Below are 18,991 nucleotides of genomic sequence, written 5' to 3'. Positions count from 1 at the left end.
GGAGAAGAAGATACATAAAATGTCACCAAAAAGTTCTTACAGGATTTGTCACTTTAAGTTATTTTAAGTTTAAAATACAGCTTTTTTTTGCATTGGCTTTGTTATAAGAAGCAAACAGTGGCTTTAAAAAAGGTACTTTTAAAACAAATGAAGGGTATGGATAAAGAAGAAGTGGTATCTGTTTATACTATGGAACAGTACTAAGCCATAAAGAATGAAGTCCTGCCATTTGCAACACCACAGATGGAGCTAGAGGGCAATATGCTAAGTGAAATAAGTCAGACAGAGAAGGACAAAAAGCAGCTGATTTCACTTCTTTGTGGAATCTAAAAATCAAATGAACGAACAGACAAAAAGAAACCTAACAGATTTTTAAATACAGAGAGCAAACTGGTGGTTGCCAGAGGGGAGGGCATGGGAAGATGGGTGAAATAGGAGAAGGGGATTAAAAGGTATTAACTTCCAGTTATAGAATAAATAAGTCAAGGAGATGAAAAGTATAGCATAGGGAATAGAACATAAACAAACAAAAGTGAAGGGTAAAAGCATTTGGTGGGAGAATTTGGTAAATTAATACAAATGGTATATTAATTGTAAGAATGTTTTAATTTGTGTCTCATGTATAACCCAGAATAGCCAAGGATGGATTTGTTTGTAGAGGGTGTGAGCCATTGCTTTACAAGGTGTTTTATCCAGCTGTGCAAATATTTTGTTTTACTTTTGATATCTAGGAAAATATATGGGATTACAATAAACTTTTCTGCAAATATGTGCAATAATTTTATAGAAGTAAAATATTGATTTAATGAATTTAATCTTATCATAGTTCATCAGAAGTGCAAATAAAAGTTTTAAAAGAGTACATAAAAAGTAAGATAAATATTATTGATTTGATTCATGCCAACTCTTTTTCTTTTCCCCCCATTTTAGGGACAAGGTGCCCTACTGACTTCGCTGAGGTTCCTTCTATTCTGATGGAGTACTTTGCAAATGACTATCGAGTGGTTACCCAGTTTGCCAGACATTATCAGACTGGGCAGGTAGGGGAGCACTACAGTGGTGCCGTCCTCTGCGTGATGGCGGTCAGCTTTTCTGGACTGCTGTGTAACATGCAGCTCCTCAGAACTGTCACCCTCTCTCAGCGCCAGAATCCTTCCACCTTATTTTATTTTTTTTGCCAACCAGTATGGTCACTGTGTTGAGAGATGGCTGCTCTGTATTCTATGCTACGTCCTCACCCTGTTAGTTCTCACAACTATCCCCTGAGGAAAGTGCTCTGTTCCTGTTTTCCAGATGCGGAAACAAGTGGACTCTGTAAAACAGGCTTTCAAACCAGCCTTGCTTTAGAAAAGCCAGTGGTCTTCCCTCTTTCGTTTATGCTTCTGAGTATTTGTTCTCTTGGTTTAAAATTTTCCAGTGAATGGCCTGGCCATATTTCCCCATCATGGCTTGCACAAGAAGTCTGAAAATTCCTGAAAATTTAGATTTCAATATTGGATATTGAATCCAATGGAATTCAATGGATATTGAATCCAATGGAAGTTTAAAGAGTTTAAAGTTTTATAAAGCAGGAAGACAATGAGAGATGTCTTGTAACAAGTTGACCATAACCATGACTATCAGTGTAGCGCAGTGTACTGTCCACATGTACTTTATGAAAGATCTTCTTTCACTTCTCAGAGAACTCTGATTATATAATATCATACAGGTTAGTGTTTCCCCCCTTAGACTCTATCTCCTTGAGTGCAGGTGTGAAATTATGGTCATCTTTGGGTCCTCAGCACTTAAAATCCTACAGTAGTTAAGAAGTACTAAAAAGAAATTATAAATGAAGGAATGAATGGAATCAGAAGAAGTGCCAAACCCACCTTTATATATGACCCTTTTTCTAATGTGATTTGGTCATTTCTGATTTTGGGGTCTTGATTTCTTGTCAACTGTAGAATAACAGAGGAGTTTCTGGCTAACTAATCTGACTGGGCCTTCATCATAATCTATCTCCATTATTCAGGTGACAGAATTGAGATACTGGTGATCCACTGGCCATGTGTCCATTATCCCACAGAGATAACAGGGCCAATAATGGAAACATGAGCCATCAAATAATAGCAGAGGCTGCCCATGCGTTCACATTTTGGGGTTTGGGAATGATCAGGAAGACCTGACTAAGTAAGTCCCTCCTTTGGTGCCTGCTCCCCTGCCCCCCTGCGCCTGTTGTAGGGGAGGAGAGCACACCGCACGTTGGGTCAGAGCTACACACACGGTGCACAGGACCATAAAGGAGAGCCGTGAACTTTGCCGGGGGTGCCGGGAGAGGGTATGTGCAGGAAGTGCTGGAGGAGCCAGGTCTGGAAAAAATATGTAAAGGGGGCAGTTTGCCAGTCGGCTCTCAGCAGCCCCTTTCCATCTCATTAAAATATATTTATTGAGAACACAGAGGACATACATAGTTCCTTCGGTCAGGAAGTAGTTACTGAGTTTTTATTATGTACCAGGCACTGTTCTCAGCATCTGAGAAATAGCCAGGAGTAAGTGAGACAGTGTTCTAACTCTCAAGGTCTTTAAATCTCAGGGGAACTAAGACAGAGCTGAAGACAAGGTTATTCCAGCCCAAAGGAAAAGCCTGTAAAGTCATGGAAAAATCTGAGACCATGGCAAGATGCTGGTAGTGGTAAGAGCAGAAAGAGGAGAAAGGGGAGACAAAAAAAGACACTGGAATATTCTGGTTTTTAGGGTTCGCTCCCAGTCTCTCCAGTCCTCTTGCCCCTACACACTTTTTAATCCCAGCTCATTTACTAGACCACTGTTTGTGACTTGACTAGTTTTTCTTGGCAGTGTTTACACCTAGCTTTGCTATCACACTTCCTCTTGGGAGTTGTGTCTGGTCCTCTTGGCTCTCCAACAACTCTGCCCCAACCCATTTTCTCATTAGCCTTTGGCAGACAGCTTCCCTGGGTTCCATCTTTGAACTCCTGTCCTCGCTCAGCTCTGAGCAGGGCTTAAGTGAGGGCTTGCAAATATGTAGTGAAGTGGTGGTGAGGGCCAGAGTGAAGGCATTGGCCATGGGGGGCCTGGAGAAATAGAGTTCAAGAGCTATTGGAGACTTCATTGGAAGGATTTGAGGCTAGTTGAATAAGTGAGGTGAGCGAGGGGAATCAAAGATGGAGGCTCCATGAAGAGTGAATTCTGGAAGAGGTCCAAGTTTGAGGAGGGAAGACACCGTTCTTATTTGGCTGTATCTATGGGGCTGTTAGTAATACCAGAATTCTGAACTTGGAGAATTCTGAAATCCAGAATCAAATAGAACCTGAGGCGTGTGGCGGTAGTTGGCATAGAGTTGGCAGTTAAAGTATGGCCTGTGAGAGAAAAGCAGGAGGCATCTGGAGAACCCGCATCACAAGAAAGGGGCTGTCTGAGGAGCTTGGATTGCTAAGGGGATCTGAACACTGAGGAGAACACACAGAGGTCAGAGTTAACTACAGGAGTGCACCCTGAGCCTCTCAGAGTCATACTTAAAGCAAAAAGTGAAATCTTGGCCTGAAATTCGCCACAGCTATTAAAGTCAGTTTTAAAAATGTTATCTATTTACAGAACAATCAGAAAAGCAAAGAAAGGCAAGAGCCACTGCTTGCAGGATAGTGTAATGTCCCCAAAAAGGACAGTTGTTATTTTATTATGGCATTCTTCCATAAGAAGAGCCATTTTTGAACAAGAGAGTTTTAAGAAAATAATATTAAGTCCAAAAATAAACTTCACACTAAAGGAAACAGGAAAGAAACAGTAAGCTGCTTTGAATTGATTCAAGTTTCAGACTCACAAGGCATGTCCAGTGGCTAAAGGGACTTACAGACACAGTCTCTAAAGAATTTAAAATAATTTTGTGATTCCTATGGAGAACAGAAGGAGTGCCAGGAGGCAAGGAACGTGTGAATGCCTTGAGTTTCACAAAGGGCTTGCCTCTTCTTGTCACTAATTAAGATACCAAGTGGCTAGATGATTTCATTTTAAGGGCAGTTCTAGCCTTAAGGACAAGGAGTTAATTCCTTAAAATCCAAGGCTTTGTAAATAAATGACAATAAAGCCCGTAAGAAGAATAACAGGGTTGTATCTTTATGCTTCATTTCCTAGTCTACCTCATATATTAGGAAAGGATTTTTGTTTTACCATCATCTGGTGTATTCCAGAGAACTGTCTGAGTAAGGATAATGTATCAGTGACTTATTAACACCTCCAAGTATTTTATCTGAACTGGAGCATGGCATAGCCAATGAATTCCTTGTGGTCGAGGAATGAGAAGTATGCTTATCAGATTTACAGAGGCCGTACAGCTGTCAGAGATAACAAATGCCAGAGGTGCTCATTCCAGATTCAAAACTGTCTTGACAAGCGATAACATCAAAGTTGGAGCAGAATTTCTTGTCAATTAATCTTAAAATTAATAACACAAGTGGAGGAGGAGTACAGACTTGGTAGCTGCTCATCTGAAAAATTCCCAGGTTTTTGGACACGGTAGACTGAACCCGAATCTATAGTCTGATGGGGTTTCCCCACTGATCTCCTTCTGGCTCAGGCTACGTTAGGGACCTGTGCCCTCTGAGGAACTGAAGGTCACTGTCCCTCTTCTCTTCTCAGTGCTCCTTCCTTCCCACCTTGAGCCTAAACCCTTTCCAGTTGCTCCCAGTAAGTGGAAAATTATCTGCCGGTGGCCCCACACTTCTGGAAGCATGGTTCTTATTCTCCCTTAAACACTCTAAGATGCAACTTGTTTTTAGTTGTACTAAAAATAATGTAAAAGTTACCACCTGAACCATGTTCTAGTGCGCCAGTCAGTGGGACGAAATACATTCTTAATTTTTGCTCCTGTCCCCACCATTCATCTCTAGAACTCTCTTCATCTTCCAAAACTGAAGTTCTGTCCCTGTTAAACAATTCCCCAGATCTTCTCCTCTGGCCCCTGGCAGCCACCTGTCTACCTTCTGTCTCTATGAGCTTGACTACTCCAGGTACCTCATATCAGTGGAATCCTGCAGTATTTGTAACTTAGCACAATGTTTTTAAGGCTCATCATGTTGTAGACTCTGTCAGAGTTTCCTTCTTTTTAAAGGCTGAATAACATTCCATTGTGTGTATAGATCATATTGTATTGTTTCTTCATACATTGGTGGATACTTGGGTTGCTTCCACCTTTTGACTATTGTAAATAATGCTTCTAGGAACATGGTTTTACAAATGCCTGCTTGAGTCTCTGTTTTTCAGTTCTTTTGCATATATACCAAGAACTGAGATTGCTGGCTCTTGTAGAAATTCTATTTCAAATATTTTGTAGAGCCACTACGGAGTTCTCCCCAGTGGCTATATCATTTTATATTCCTACTTTGTGCACTGTTGAGCACAAGGTTCCCATTTTCCACATCCTCGTCAACACTTGTAATTTTCTGATACTTTGATAGTAGCTATCCTAATGGGTGTGAGGTGGTGTCTCATTGTGGTTTTGATTTTCATTTGCCTAATGCTTAGCGATGTTGAAGATCTTTTTATGAGCTCTTTGACCATTTGGATATCTTCAAAGAATTGTCAGTTCAAGTCTTTCACTCATACTAAAATTCAGTTGTCTACTTTTTTGGTTGGGGTTTGTAGGAGTTCTTGATGTATTCTTAATGTTACTCCCTGATCAGATAAATGATTTGAAAATATTTTCTCCCATTCTATGGGTTGCCTTTTCAGTCTGTTGATTGTGTCCTTCAATGTACAGTTTTAAATTTTGATATAGTCCAGTTAATCTGCTTTTTCTTTTGTTGGCTATGCTTTTGGTGTCATATCCATGAAATCATTGCCAGGTGTGATGTTATGAAGCTTTTCCCGTATGTTTTTTTCTAAGAGTTTTATAGTTTTAGAGTCTTATGGTTAGGTCTTTGATTCATTTTGAGTTAATCTTAGTAGATGATGCAACTTTTTCCCTCTTATTTTAGTAATTCTGAAACATCTCTTGTTAGTTATCTATTTATTTAATGGCCCTCCTCCCCATCTATTATAAAATCACAGGTACATTTTTTTTCTTTTTAAACAATGATTGCGTTCCCGGATTCAAGGAAATAAGATAGTCTTGGCCCCTACCCCAAAGTTAAAAATGCTAAGCACTTCCATAATGTAGTCTAAAAGCCTGATGCTTGACTCTCATCCCTATATATCCACATGTGGAAACTAGGCTGTCTCTGATTTTCAGATTATTTGGAGTACCCAGAGTTTTTCTCATTGTTATTATACAGGCAGGGATACAGATCAAATACCAATATCACACCACCCTATTTCCCTTCAGCAGCATCTGTCTCTGTCCCTTTTTGTCCATAGTTTCCAACCAATAATCTCTAAACCCCCTTAGTCCCCACCTTCCCCCCCCCACATTTGCCTTGTTCCCATTTTTTCCTATAATACCCCCTCTGCATATTATATGGAGCAGGCGGCAAACTCAGTGTATTTCAATCGTACTTGAGTATTTTTGTTCAGTGTGGGATTCCACGTTTGGTAGTAACATTTTTGAGCTAGAAAACATTCTGAGGAGTGGCCTGCTGCACTGGTATAATTTTAGAAACCATCTCATATTAGGAATGGTGTAAGACTAGAAAAAAGAAACTGCAGCATGTCGTATAATATCTGAAGGATGCCATGTCAGAGTAGAAAATGCAAATGTTTACGTCATTCCAGGAAAAAACCCAATGGTACTGGTAAAATAGTGGATGGGGATTATAATGGATCTGGTTTCCATTCAGTAGATTCTTCTCATGAGTGATTCAGAAGGAAAAGCCTCTGAAAGTAGTAAACTTTTAATTTAATACTTAATGTTGCAAAATAACATTTGTAGAATGAGCAGCTGTGAAGCCGCCATCCAACTTAAAAAGTAAAACATTACCATATGCTCCTGTCTGGAAGGACAGCCCTGAATTCTCACTAATTTTTGCTTTAAAATATTTTTTTTGCCACATGAGTTATTTATTCTTAAGCAGTGTGGTGTTTAGTTTTGTTTTTGAGCTGTGCAAAAGTGGTATTATACTGTTTGTAATCTGCGATTTGCTTTTTCCAGTTAAATGCCTGAAGCTCCTCGGGGGTGCCTGTAGCTCCAGTGTATTTACTTTCAATTCAGTATAACATCCCATCATTTCTGAGGTCATTCTTCTGTCGCTGGGCACAGGGCTTCTTCCAGGTTCTTGCTAGTTCACACAATTCTGCTGTGAGCAATTTTACACCTTGTATTTTCATGTGGAAGCCTGGAGTTGCTGGGTGTATAGGGGCTGTCTGTTTTTAAGTTTATGTGATAATGCCAACTTGCTTTTCAAAATACTTGAGCTTGTTTGCTCTCCTCCCAACAATGGTCCCCATCACACCACAACCTCATCCACATCTGAGATTGTCAGAGTCTGAATTTTGCCAGTTTTGTAGTTAAGAAATGCAGTGCTCTTGTGGTCTTCATTGGCAACAGTGTTCCATGGCTACTTTGAAAGTTGAACAGCTTTTCATGGTTTGTTTGTTTGTTTGTTTGTTTTGCTTTTCATGTTTTTATTGTTTGTTTGTGTTTGCCGTCGTATGTCGTATGTTTTTCTATGTGGTGGTTTACTTTTGTCTTACGGGTTTCTCCCCCCTTCTGGATATGATAGAACAATAACCCTGTGTTTCTCAGTTTATGGTTTGTTTTTTCACTTTCTTTAGGGTATCTTTTGATGTATTTAATTCCTTCATTTTAATATTGTTGAATCGAGCAATCTTTTCTTTATAGTTAGTACTTTTTAGATCTTATTTGAGACGTATTTGTTTCCTTAAAAGCCATAAAGATATTCTTCTGTTTTCTTCTGAAAAGTTTAATGCTTTTTCTTTATTTTTAGGTCTTTATAATCAAATTATAAATCTGTCTGTATTTAGTATAAGGTTGACTCCAATTTCCTTCTTCTCTGTGGATAGCTGTCATCCCAGCACCATTTGTTCTTGCTCCAAGGATCCATCATGAAGCATGTACGCACTATATGCAATGATCTGTTTATGGGATTTTTCTTTTATTTCATTGTTTACATTGTCTGCCCTGATACCGTGCTGTTTTATTTTATTTTTTTTAAAGCTTTTATTTATTTGACAGAGAGAAACAAGTGAGAGAGGGAACACAAGCAGGGCGAGTGGGAGAGGGAGAAGCAGGCTTCCTGCTGAGCAGGGAGCCTGATGCGGGGTTTGATCCCAGGACCCCAGGATCATGACCTGAGCCAAAGGCTGCTGCTTAATGACTGAGCCACCCAGACACCCCCCCCCCCATGCTGTTTTATTATGGCAGCTTCACCAAAGCTTTCCCCATTTGCTCTTCAGAAATTTCTTTCTATTCTTGTGTTTTTGTGTTTATTCATACACATTTAGAACTAACTTACCTATATAAAAAAATGAGAAGAGTTGGTTTGATTATTAAATCTATAGATCAATTTGGAGAGAACTGGTATCTCTCCGTATTGATCTTCCGGTGCATGACTCTGATGTTTCTCCATTTGTTAGGTGCTTTAAGTCTTTTAATAAAATTAAAATTTTTTTTCGCTAAGGTGCAACTTTTGCTGCACTTAATCTTAGATGCCCTACCTTTTGATACTATTATAAATAGTATATTTTTAAAATTATATTTTCTAATTGTTGCTAGTGTTTAAAGGTGCTATTTATCCTTTTTTCATATATAGATTTCAAAATACTTGTATTTATTTGCCCTCCTCAAAAAATAAAAAACTTTTTTTATTTTGCGTAACTTTTCAGTAGAACTTGTAACCTTTTTTAACCAGTTACTTCTGCAAACATAACAATTTTATTTTTCCTTCTCAACTCCTTTCTCTTTTTATTTCTCTTTCTTGCCTTGTTTCACTTACCAGAATCTTCAGGACAGTGTTGAATTGAAGCTTTTATATGGGCATTATTTGTCTTTATCCTGGTTTCTAAAGGAAATGTTTTCACTGTTTTACCACAAAGATATTTGTTGTAGATTTGGTGGAAATCTCAGGAAAAGGAAATTCCCTCCTATTTCTGGTTCCTTTTTTTTTTTAAATCACTAGTGGGTATTCCATTTTATCAGAGTGTGCGTGTGTGTGTGTGCGCGTGCGTGCACATCTTCTCAGGTAATTGGGCTGTTCTTTTAATTTAATGTAGTGAACACTGATGTTACTGTTAAGCCATTTTTGCACTGCAGGATTAAGTAGGCTTAGTCCTGGATTATTATTATTTTCAACACAGTGCTAGCTTCAGTTTGCTAATGTTTTTATACAGAGGACTTTTGCGTCTGTATTTATGAGAGAGTGACTTGAGATTTTTCTTTGTCCTCTTCTTCTTTGCTTTGTTAGTATTAAGAATATGCCATTTCATAAAATGCGTTTCTGAATATTCCTTTTTTCCCCTTTCTGTTCCTCAGAAGTGCTTTTATACAATTGTAATAATCTGTTTCTTGAAACTGTCAGAATTCATCTGTAAAATCATTCAGGGTCTGTTATTTTCTCTGTGGGAAGATTTTTTAAACGACTGATTTCTTAGTAGTTCCAGGAGTCTTTGGGCCTTCTTTTCTTCTTAAGTAAGCTTGACTAAGTTGTAATTTTCTAGAAATTTACCCATTTAATCCAAGTTTTCAAGTTTATTGGCATAAGGTTATTCTTTTATCCTTCAAATCCTGCTAACTGTGTAATTATATCCTTTTCATTCCTAATATCATCCTCTCGTTTTTTCTCTCTGAATCTAGGCTGAGGTTTGTCTTTTTAGTATTTTCAAAGAATTTAGGCACATTTTATTTATCTTCTATATTGTTCATTTTAGTTCACTTAGTTTCTGTTTCTGTTTTTGTTATTATTCTCTCCTTCCTCCTATTTTTGTATCCCTCAGTTAAGCTAGCTGGACACTGAACTAATTCAGTCAGTATTACCTAACATATCTGTTCGAATTTTAATGCTATAGTTTTAAATTGTACCAATGCATGCTTTAGCTGCATGCCATGCTTTTCATAGAAAATATTTCTAATGTTGCTAATTTCCATTGTAATGTTCCCTTTGACCACCGAGGAGTTAGAAATACAGCTTAAAAGTTGTAAACTGTGCAGAGGACTTATTTATCTTTTTCTTATTAATAGCTAAGTAGTCTACCCAGTATTGGTTCTTTGTAGGTTGTTGGTATTTTATGGCTTCATGAGCCGTCAGTGTTTTGGGAGTGTTGTGTTTGTGCTTCATTTCAGTACATTGTGTATTTTCTAATCGTTGGGTCTGGGGTTGCATATGAATCTGTTGTTAAGTCAATCTTATAATTGTGTTCAGATTTTTAAATTTTTTTGAACTAGCAAAAAGCTGTGAGAGGTGCAAATCTTCCAGGATGATGGATAGATAATTTTTTCATCTTAGTTTTACCTAATTTTTTTTTTAAATTAGGACTTTATTTATTTAGTTTTTGGTTCCCAGCAATACTGAGGAGATGGTGCAAAGATTTCCCATATACCCCCTGGCCCCACACAGGTGCAGCCTCCCCCATTACCAACATCCCCCAGCAGGGTGGTGCGTTTATTACAGTTGATGACCTTGCCCCAACATATCCTCATCACCCCAAGTCCATAGTTTACATTAGGGTTCACCCTTGGCATCATACATCCTGTGACTCTAGACAAATATATAATGGCAGGTATCCGTCATGATGGCATCATACCCAGTATTTTCACTGCCTTACACATTTTTCTCTCTCTTTTTTTTTTTATTCCATGTATTTTGAGTAAATTTTTTTAGAGGCATAAACAGAGTTCTTCTCTTTATCTTTATAATGGTTCATCTTAAAGTCTATTTTTTCTGATAATTTTGCAACCTAGTTGTGTCGCTAATCACTAAGTAGTCCTATGAGGGACAGCTGGCTGGCTCACTCAGCAGAGCATGTGACTCTTGGTCTTGGGGTTGTGAGTTCAAGCTCCATGTTGGGGATAGAGACGTAAAGATAAGGTCTTTATAAGAAAGAAAAATATGGGGGCGCCTGGATGGCTCAGTCTGTTGAGCATCTGGCTTCGGCTTAAGTCATGATCTCAGGGTCCTGGGATTGAGCCCCGCATTGGTCTCTCCACTCTGAGGGGAATCTCTTTGTCCTTCCACCCCTCTGCTGGCTTGTGTTTTTTTTCTCTCTCTCAAATGAATACATAAAATCTTTTTAAAAAAGAAAAATACAGTCATTTGATTTTTGAGAGAATCTACAGTTTTTGTACAATTTTGTCCATTAGCCACCACTAAAATGCTTGTTGCCCTCGTTATCTTTCTCACAAATTATTTACCAAACAACAAATAATAGGAATGAACATTTATTATTTTATATGTTTTTCTGATTTAATCCTATCTAGCAATGAAGTAGGTACACGGTTATCCACGCTTTATAGAAACTGACTTATGTTAAGCAATTTGCCCATAGGTCACAAAGTAGTACCATGGGGGTTGGTCTTTTAGTTTCTATTTGTGATTTATTAATAGATCTATTAGTTTCACATCACAGCTTCCATAAAGTTCTGTCAGTGCCTCAAATCACTATTACAACATGTGGTTGTTTTCTCTTTCTAGATCTTACTCTGGTAGGAAATGGTTTATATTTCTTTTACAATATGTCTCAAAAAATCACAGACCTATTTCCATTGTAAGTGTTATTTTTAGAACAGTAGAATTCTAGTGCTTTCATTTTAGAACTGTTCTGTGCTGCGTCATTATAAGATTTAGTTTGTTCCCCTAGTTTGTGAAAGTCAGCCCAAGGCTAAAATTGCTTAACATTTATTTCCAAGGAGACAGGCTTGTAATAAATCTTCTCCTGTCACTCTTTCTCAGGAGATATGAACAAGGATTGAAGGTAAAAATTATAGAGCAACTGGAAGTAGATTAGTTTTGGCAGGTTTAAGTTGTTTTGAAACTTTTCTTATTTTCAGTTTTAATGCTTCTCAATTATGTCTAGACAAGAACATTGAACTGGGAGGTGGAGACGGGTCTGACCTTGGCCCCCCACCACACACAGTTGACCTCTGATCTGTTACTGAACTTGCCTGAGACTTTTCTGCTCTTTCATATAAAATAAAGATGCAAATTTAGAAGTTAAAAATCAATGCCTCCATACTTACCTCAAAAACTATAGTTTTTATATGTATGTAATGTATGTAAACTGTGAGCATGGTCTTATTGGAATTTTTTTTATCACACCTTAACTGAGTTAAACATAAAAACATGTTTCACTGGACCCTGTAAAAGGCAAAATACTTCTGTCTGTTTCTCTGAACTGTCAGTGAGTCTGTGATAACATGTAAGTATTTCTAAATGTTCTTTTTTCTCATTTCATCTTAGTTTGTCAGAAAACACCACTATAAGTCATAGAAGTTAAAAGCAATGTTATTTTCTGTGGGTTTAGATCTGACATTTTTTTCTCTTTGGGACAAGGCAGCTTTTCCATTATATTGATTATGTGCCATCTGGATTATGGGATAATAGCAAAACAGACTAGTTGATACATGCTGAATCCAGTTGTTTTCCCGTTATAGACACGCGCAGAGATTTAGTGCTTGGGGTGGTATGGGATCAAGCTGCCGACTTGTAGCCTGGATGGCTTTGATGCTCGGCTTTCTGCCTCTGAAGGCTTTTCTTGTTCTGGATGACCATGTCTCAACAAGTTTATGTCATTAGATCCATCGTGTTCCCAAAGGATATCAGCGGTAGGGGTTCTTTGCTTCGGAAAGAGTTGAATTTATTACCAGAGAATGTCTTAGCTTTTAATATTTATGCAGCTTTTACCATAATAAATTTTCTAAACGGCCATAAGTAAGATATTTTATCACAGTGACTTGGTTCTGGAAGAATTTGATGCCAAAACTTTTAACAAGACATGATTTAAATTAAACTGGTGTGATTGTGAAGTGATAGGAAATGTCTGGCAAATGCATGAGGTTACATGCTTACAAGTTGAGCTCATGGGGAAACATTCAGAGAATTCAAGTAATGCCAAGTTCCCTAAAACATTTGCATTTTTTGATGATATTCTGAAACCTTCCGAAAATGTTGTGCTTTTTTTAATATAACAGAAAAGCTATTATTATTTTTAACGGTTTTTTTCCCTGTGTGCGGTCAGCCCATGGCGTAGCTTGTGTCTATCCCAAGAATCCAGTAAACACTTCCTTCCTTTGGGAGGCAGTGTCCATAGGCTCTGTACAGCTAGCCGCGTTTGACTCACATGAAGCTCTCAAGGAAGTTAGTTGTTAATGGGACAGTGATGTAACTTAGTGTCTAGCCAAAACACTTTTAAGAAGGAAGGGGGGTGCCATTATTAATTATTCTGAACCAATAGTCCTAACCTGGGACTGCCAGGCCCACCTGCATGTGTAGTCCCCCTCGCCATGACAGCCCTTAACGAGGCAGATGTGTTAGATGCAGGGACTCGAAGTTCATCCAGCTTAATCCTTTTCACAAGGTGACTGACTATTACCACAATGAATCTTTATAAGAATTTTTTTGCAGTGGTATTTTTTGACCCTCCTTTTACAGTTGAGAAAACATGATACCAAGAGACTTGCCTGCCATCCCAAAGCGAGTGAGTCGTCGTAGAAAACACAAGCTTTAAAAAAAAAAAAAGAAAGAAACCCCAAACTGCCTGACCTCAGACGCAGTCCTCTGTCTTTCTTGCGGTGCTCCCTTCCTACAGTTCTGCCTGTCAAATCAGGATGATTTAATTTTGCTCACCTTTGTTGTTTGAGCACTTGTGATGCTTATGTTTTTCTAAGCCCGAATATCTCAAACTTTACTGTGCATGAAATCACCTGGGGATCTGGTTAAAATGTAGATTCTGACTCAGTGGGTATGGAGCACCCAGGATTTTATATTTCTGAGAATCTCCCAGATGATGCTGAGGCTGCTGGGTTTTACTTCTTTTGGACTCCATGTAGTTGGGTAATTATTGTCCTTATTATTCATATTTTAATTATAAGCAGGGAATCAGACTTTACTTTCTTGATAAAAGGAAGAATCAATTTTGTGGTCTTTTGTTTTGTCTCTTTGGCCACAGTTGTGTTCTGGCATTTAAAAAAGAAGAAGTGCGGGCTGGGAGTGGGTTCTAGTATAGCCGTGTGCTTTGGGTGCGCAGAGAAGGACGGGGCTTCTGGTCCCTTGGGTGTTTTCAAGGGACCTTTCACACCACGATGGCTATGCCTCAGAGTCGGTTGGGGCTCCAGAAACTTAACCTGAAACCACCAGATGCAGCAGTAGTGCATAAGATAGCATGAATAAATGAACAAAATACTAGAAATAGGAACTGCTACTCTGTGCGGAGCAGAACCATGGCGTGGGACAGTGGAGTCTACCAGCCTCTGAGACTGAGGCTGGGTCCCTGTAGTTTACAGAGCTCCCAAAGAGGGAGGGGACCCGAGAGGGTTGCCTCGTATTGGATTATTAAAATAAATTAGGTCACGGCAGTTAATTATTGGCATATCATATTCCCGTTGTAGAAACAACTCTCCCTTTTTCCTATTTAGCAATGGGGGGTGAAAACCACAGTGTCTTTCTATATTTTATAGCTAGGGTGAATCTTTGAAATACCACCACTCTAATAATACAGGAGATACAATTAATTGTTAGAGTAATTGCCTTTCAGACGCTTTAGGTAATTGCTGCCTTATAATTTCCTCCATTGCTCTATCCATACCTCTTTTGTGGTTCTTGAGGCATTTTCTCTTGCCTTGTTCGGTTTCAGTATACATTCCTTTTCCTGTCCACGGCGACAGGAGTAGGAAGGGAGCATTGTTATATTAACCAGCAGTTTGGTCGCGCCCCTTGCACACAGTGGGGTGCTTCGCAAAGATGAGCCCAGCAGGCCTCCCTGACAAACCTACTTGCCTTTATAGCTCCAATCGGCAGAGCCTCGGCTCAGTGCACAAAGGAGTGAGCCAGCATCAAACCAAGGCTAGTTCAGACCCAGCAGCCTTCTATAGAGACAGAAACCTGCCCCTCCCCACCGAAACTACAGGTGTTTTTGTAAAAGAAACTCAGGCTAGGGCATACATTATCTGACATACAAAGTTCATTCAATAAATATTACTTTGGAAATAAATCTGCATTCGTGTTCTCACACTTTGTTCAAAATAGTCTGCCCTTGGTGAAGGATCCAGATTGCTTCAGAAAACTGTGTCTGAACAGCTCCATACTGAGATTATTTTGTAAGGTTGCAGACTGCTAAGTTTTGTTAAGGGTATAACTAGAGGTACTTTTGTATTTAACTGAGATGGCCCTTTGAAAACAATATTGATAACTAGGACATACCCGAAAAAGAACAAAATGGAAATTTGCCTCTTTTTGCTGTAGAAAAAGAATTTTGCCGGGAACAAATGTGGGATGTGGGGCTGTGATTATTTGGCATTTCCAGTCTAGACTCAAGTTGTGTGAGGCTGGCCTATCTTCCGTCTGCAGCTTGGCAGAGGACAGCAGGTGACTGAAGCGGAGAAGCCAGAGGAACTTTGGGACATGCTATTGCAGTAGAAGACTAGAGAAAAGTGTCCTTTTGGAACTCAGCCTGTTTGTTTCCTGACCGTAAAGGAAAGCATGTTAGCGTATTCTCTTTCGTTCGCTCCATCAGCTCTCATGGTTTAGAAAAGACCGCTCTGGCCAAAGCACTGAACAGGTGGGGCCAAGGAAGCAGCTGGGGCATCCTGGAGACCCGTTTGCAGAAAACCTGGGGAGTCTGCTGGCCTCTGGAGAGGAGAGTGCCAAGATGGGATTTAAAGAGCTGAAAAGAAGCTTTCTGAAGAAAGTGGGTAAATTTAGGGTCAGAGAGAAATGCAAAGATTAGTGAGAATGATACAATTACATTCAAACACTTTAAAAAAGAAATTTGATTCATAATAATTTTTCTTGTATTTACAGTTCACCTTTAGTTTCCTTAGCAAATTATTTCCCAACTAGTCTCCTATATATTGAATCACTTGATTCTATAAAGATATATTATGGTGTGGAAGCATGTTTTGTGCTCAAATAATTTTGGGAAATAAGTGTAGAAATTAATTAAGGTTTCTGTACTTCAGAAGGTAGGACTCCTCATAACTTTAAATATCTTAACTTGATCTGGGTATCTCCGGGAAAGAAATTAATTTGGGGGAATCTCATGGACAAACCTGACCTGCTGTTATTGCTGTATCTTCTACCACAAGGCAGGGCCCCGCCTCAGGAAACAGGGACATGGGAGGCAGCCAGCAGCCCATGGAGGCCAAGTTACTTCAGACCCAGCTGGGTTCCACAGATACAGAATGAGGAATGTAGAGGAGTCTCTCACTTACTTGATTATTTAACTCATTATTAATGACACACTTACAAATTCTCTTCAGGAAATACACAGTAGTGTCTGTGGAGTACTTTGAATGAAACACTTTATTTTTTGTCTATCTGTTTTCTTTTCAGTGGAAAGTTCACTTTCCACAAAATGTATGCTACACAGAGATTCATTGTTTTCTGTCTCCAGCTTTGGGATTGCATACTTCGGAATTGAGTGTGTTCTGGATTTTAGAAAAGTAAAATGGTTTATATGTTGTATATTTTGAATTTAAAAAACTAGTGGGTTCTGACAGAGTACCTGGTAGTCAAAGGAATTCATGTTTCTGCGAATTTACCAAGTGGGATTAACACTTTGCAGACTTCACTTTTGTTCGGGCCACGTTTTGCCATTTATGAAAATCTTTCAGTTCAGACCTTTCTGAATTATGGAATCCCAGATAAAGGAACTAGATCTGTATTCATAGAAGTTTGAATAGGCACCTCATTGAGTTTCTCCCTCTGACTAGAGCTTAATTTGTGACCCAGCTGTGAAGATGGATGAAAGCATGAGACATGTATGTTTATGTGTCTAGCTTCCATTCTGACCTCATTTTATTTTCCCGCCTTCATTTTCCTATCTCTACTTTAATCATCTATTAATTGTATGCCAATTAATATTGACTAGAAATTATTTTTATTACCACTAATCCTTTTTTGGGGAAGAACTTGTATTTTTTTTTTTAAGATTTATTTATTTATTTGAGAGAGAGGGAGAGAGAGAGAGAGTGAGCTAGCATGCTGAGGGGGAGAGGCAGACAGAGAGGAGAGAGAAACTCAAGCAGACCCTGCGCTGAGGACAGAGCCCCATGTGGGGCTCAATCTCATGACCCTGAGATCAGGACCTGAGCCAAAATCAAGAATCTGTGCTCAACCAACTGTGCCACCCATGCACCTCCCCACTTAGGGTGTTGATAAAACAAATTTTGCAAAGGGTTACTTTCACCATCAAGCCGTAGTATGGTTGAATTGCAAGACTGAATTTGGAAGGGGTACATAAATAAATGAAAATAAATTTAAAAGCCTGAAGTTACACAGCTACAACAGACAGCACAGATTTCCTCTTGGGAAGCAGGTATTGAAATTGTCATTCTTTTGAGGGCAAGAGATGATGGTTTCTTTCTTCTTCCCATGGTTCCTAGAATGGCACCTTATACTAAGGATTTATTGGGTAAATGCGTGAATAATTGTTGGTGCTTTTAGTATATATTGAGATAATGTATTTGTGTATTTTACCATTTCATTCCTTTGAAAGCATATGAATGTGAATTACATGCATATCTAACCCTCATTCACTGTTGACTACTCGTCTTATTTAAATACGAGGTAAGAAAACTCACAAATGAATTGAAAATGTATAAAGATTGCCTGTGTGCACAGCCTTGTCAGCACAGTTTGATCATTTTGGTCAACCAGAAGGAGACAGTGCTTTATATCTCTGGCACTTTATTCTTTAAGCCTATAGGAGCTGAGATAATGAAAAGTGTCTTCTCTTCCCCCCCATTGGTAATTTAAAAATAATAATGACAGGGTCTCCTAGAATGTAAGTTCCTTGAGAACTGGGATTTTTATCAGTTTTATTCACTGATATATCAACTTTGCCTGTCACATGACAGGCAGTGAATAAATATTTGTTGAGTGAACTATCTTTTGGCTAAAGCGCGCTAACTCTCCTAGATGCCTGCTTGATGGTATGAAAATCAACTCTCCTACCACAACTGCCAGTACACTGCAGGTTTCTTCATGATAATCTTTAATGATGTCTAATTTCTGACTTGATGGAGAGTGGTTCACTCCTTACAAAGCTTTTCTGCCTTTCTTTTTCCTTTGGAAGCTAAAAACCTAAGTAGTTGTACAGATGAAAGTCTGTACCATTGGGCATATGGAAAGCTGGAAAGAGCACTGCTCTCAAGTTAACTACAGAAAAAAGATAAAATCCTAACTTTTCTTGAGCTTCTAAGAACATTGAGCCCCTAGGCCCATGAGATTGTCTGAGTGGCAAAGAATGTTGGAAGGCTTGGCTGCCGTGCAGAAGGGGAAAGATAAATCAGAGAACATTTTAATAAATTGTCGGAGGCCAAGTGTGGGCTGCCCTATCAGTCTGGCATAGCTGTAGTGTTTGCACTCACCTGGAGGCTCTTTTCCATCAGCCTTCACCAGATACGGAGGAGAAGTCCTGGTCGCAGGGCGGGAGACTGCATGGGGCCCTCCCCAGTGTTGGCGGCCTACAGGAGATGAGTGGCTGCTACACAGGAACAGCACAAAACCCAGCCTCCTTGCTCAGAAGTAAAGGAATCCCTTGAGTTAGACCCAGGGACTTTAACTACTAACTAGAATGAATTCAAAGTAACTATCAGATGGGGATTTAAATAACTCTGTTAAAGGAAAAGGTGGACAACATACTTGAGCAGATGAAGCAAAGGATGGAAACTATGAGAGACACTCACATGGAAATGCAGGAAATAATGCCGTGATATCATAGAAGAAGAATTCCTTTGAGGGGCTCATCAGTACACTTGACACAGCTGAAGAAAGAATGTGAGCTCATTGTACTTGAAGGCAGGTCAGTGGAAATTACCCAAACTGAAATACAAAGAGGGAGAAAAAAGTAGGGTCAGGGGCAGAGCAGAGCATGAGTGTCCAAGAACTTTGGG

General features: G+C 39.1%; 1 protein-coding gene across 1 annotated transcript in view; it reads left to right on the top strand.

Annotated features, from left to right (window-relative positions):
• Positions 1-18,991, top strand: part of LOC101679652 (mitochondrial intermediate peptidase) — a 174,119-nt gene that overhangs the window by 66,181 nt on the left and 88,947 nt on the right. The window contains exon 14 of the mRNA XM_004774353.3: positions 931-1,040. Within this exon, the coding sequence (XP_004774410.1) occupies positions 931-1,040 (110 nt within the window). The remainder of the gene's footprint in view (positions 1-930; positions 1,041-18,991) is intronic.

This window comes from Mustela putorius, unplaced genomic scaffold (assembly GCF_011764305.1).
Source record: "Mustela putorius furo isolate JIRA1106 unplaced genomic scaffold, ASM1176430v1.1 tig00004035_pilon_pilon_pilon, whole genome shotgun sequence".
Lineage (NCBI taxonomy): Eukaryota > Metazoa > Chordata > Mammalia > Carnivora > Mustelidae > Mustela > Mustela putorius.
The sequence above is the reverse complement of the archived record's forward strand: the minus strand, read 5'-3'. Positions and strand labels throughout refer to the sequence as shown.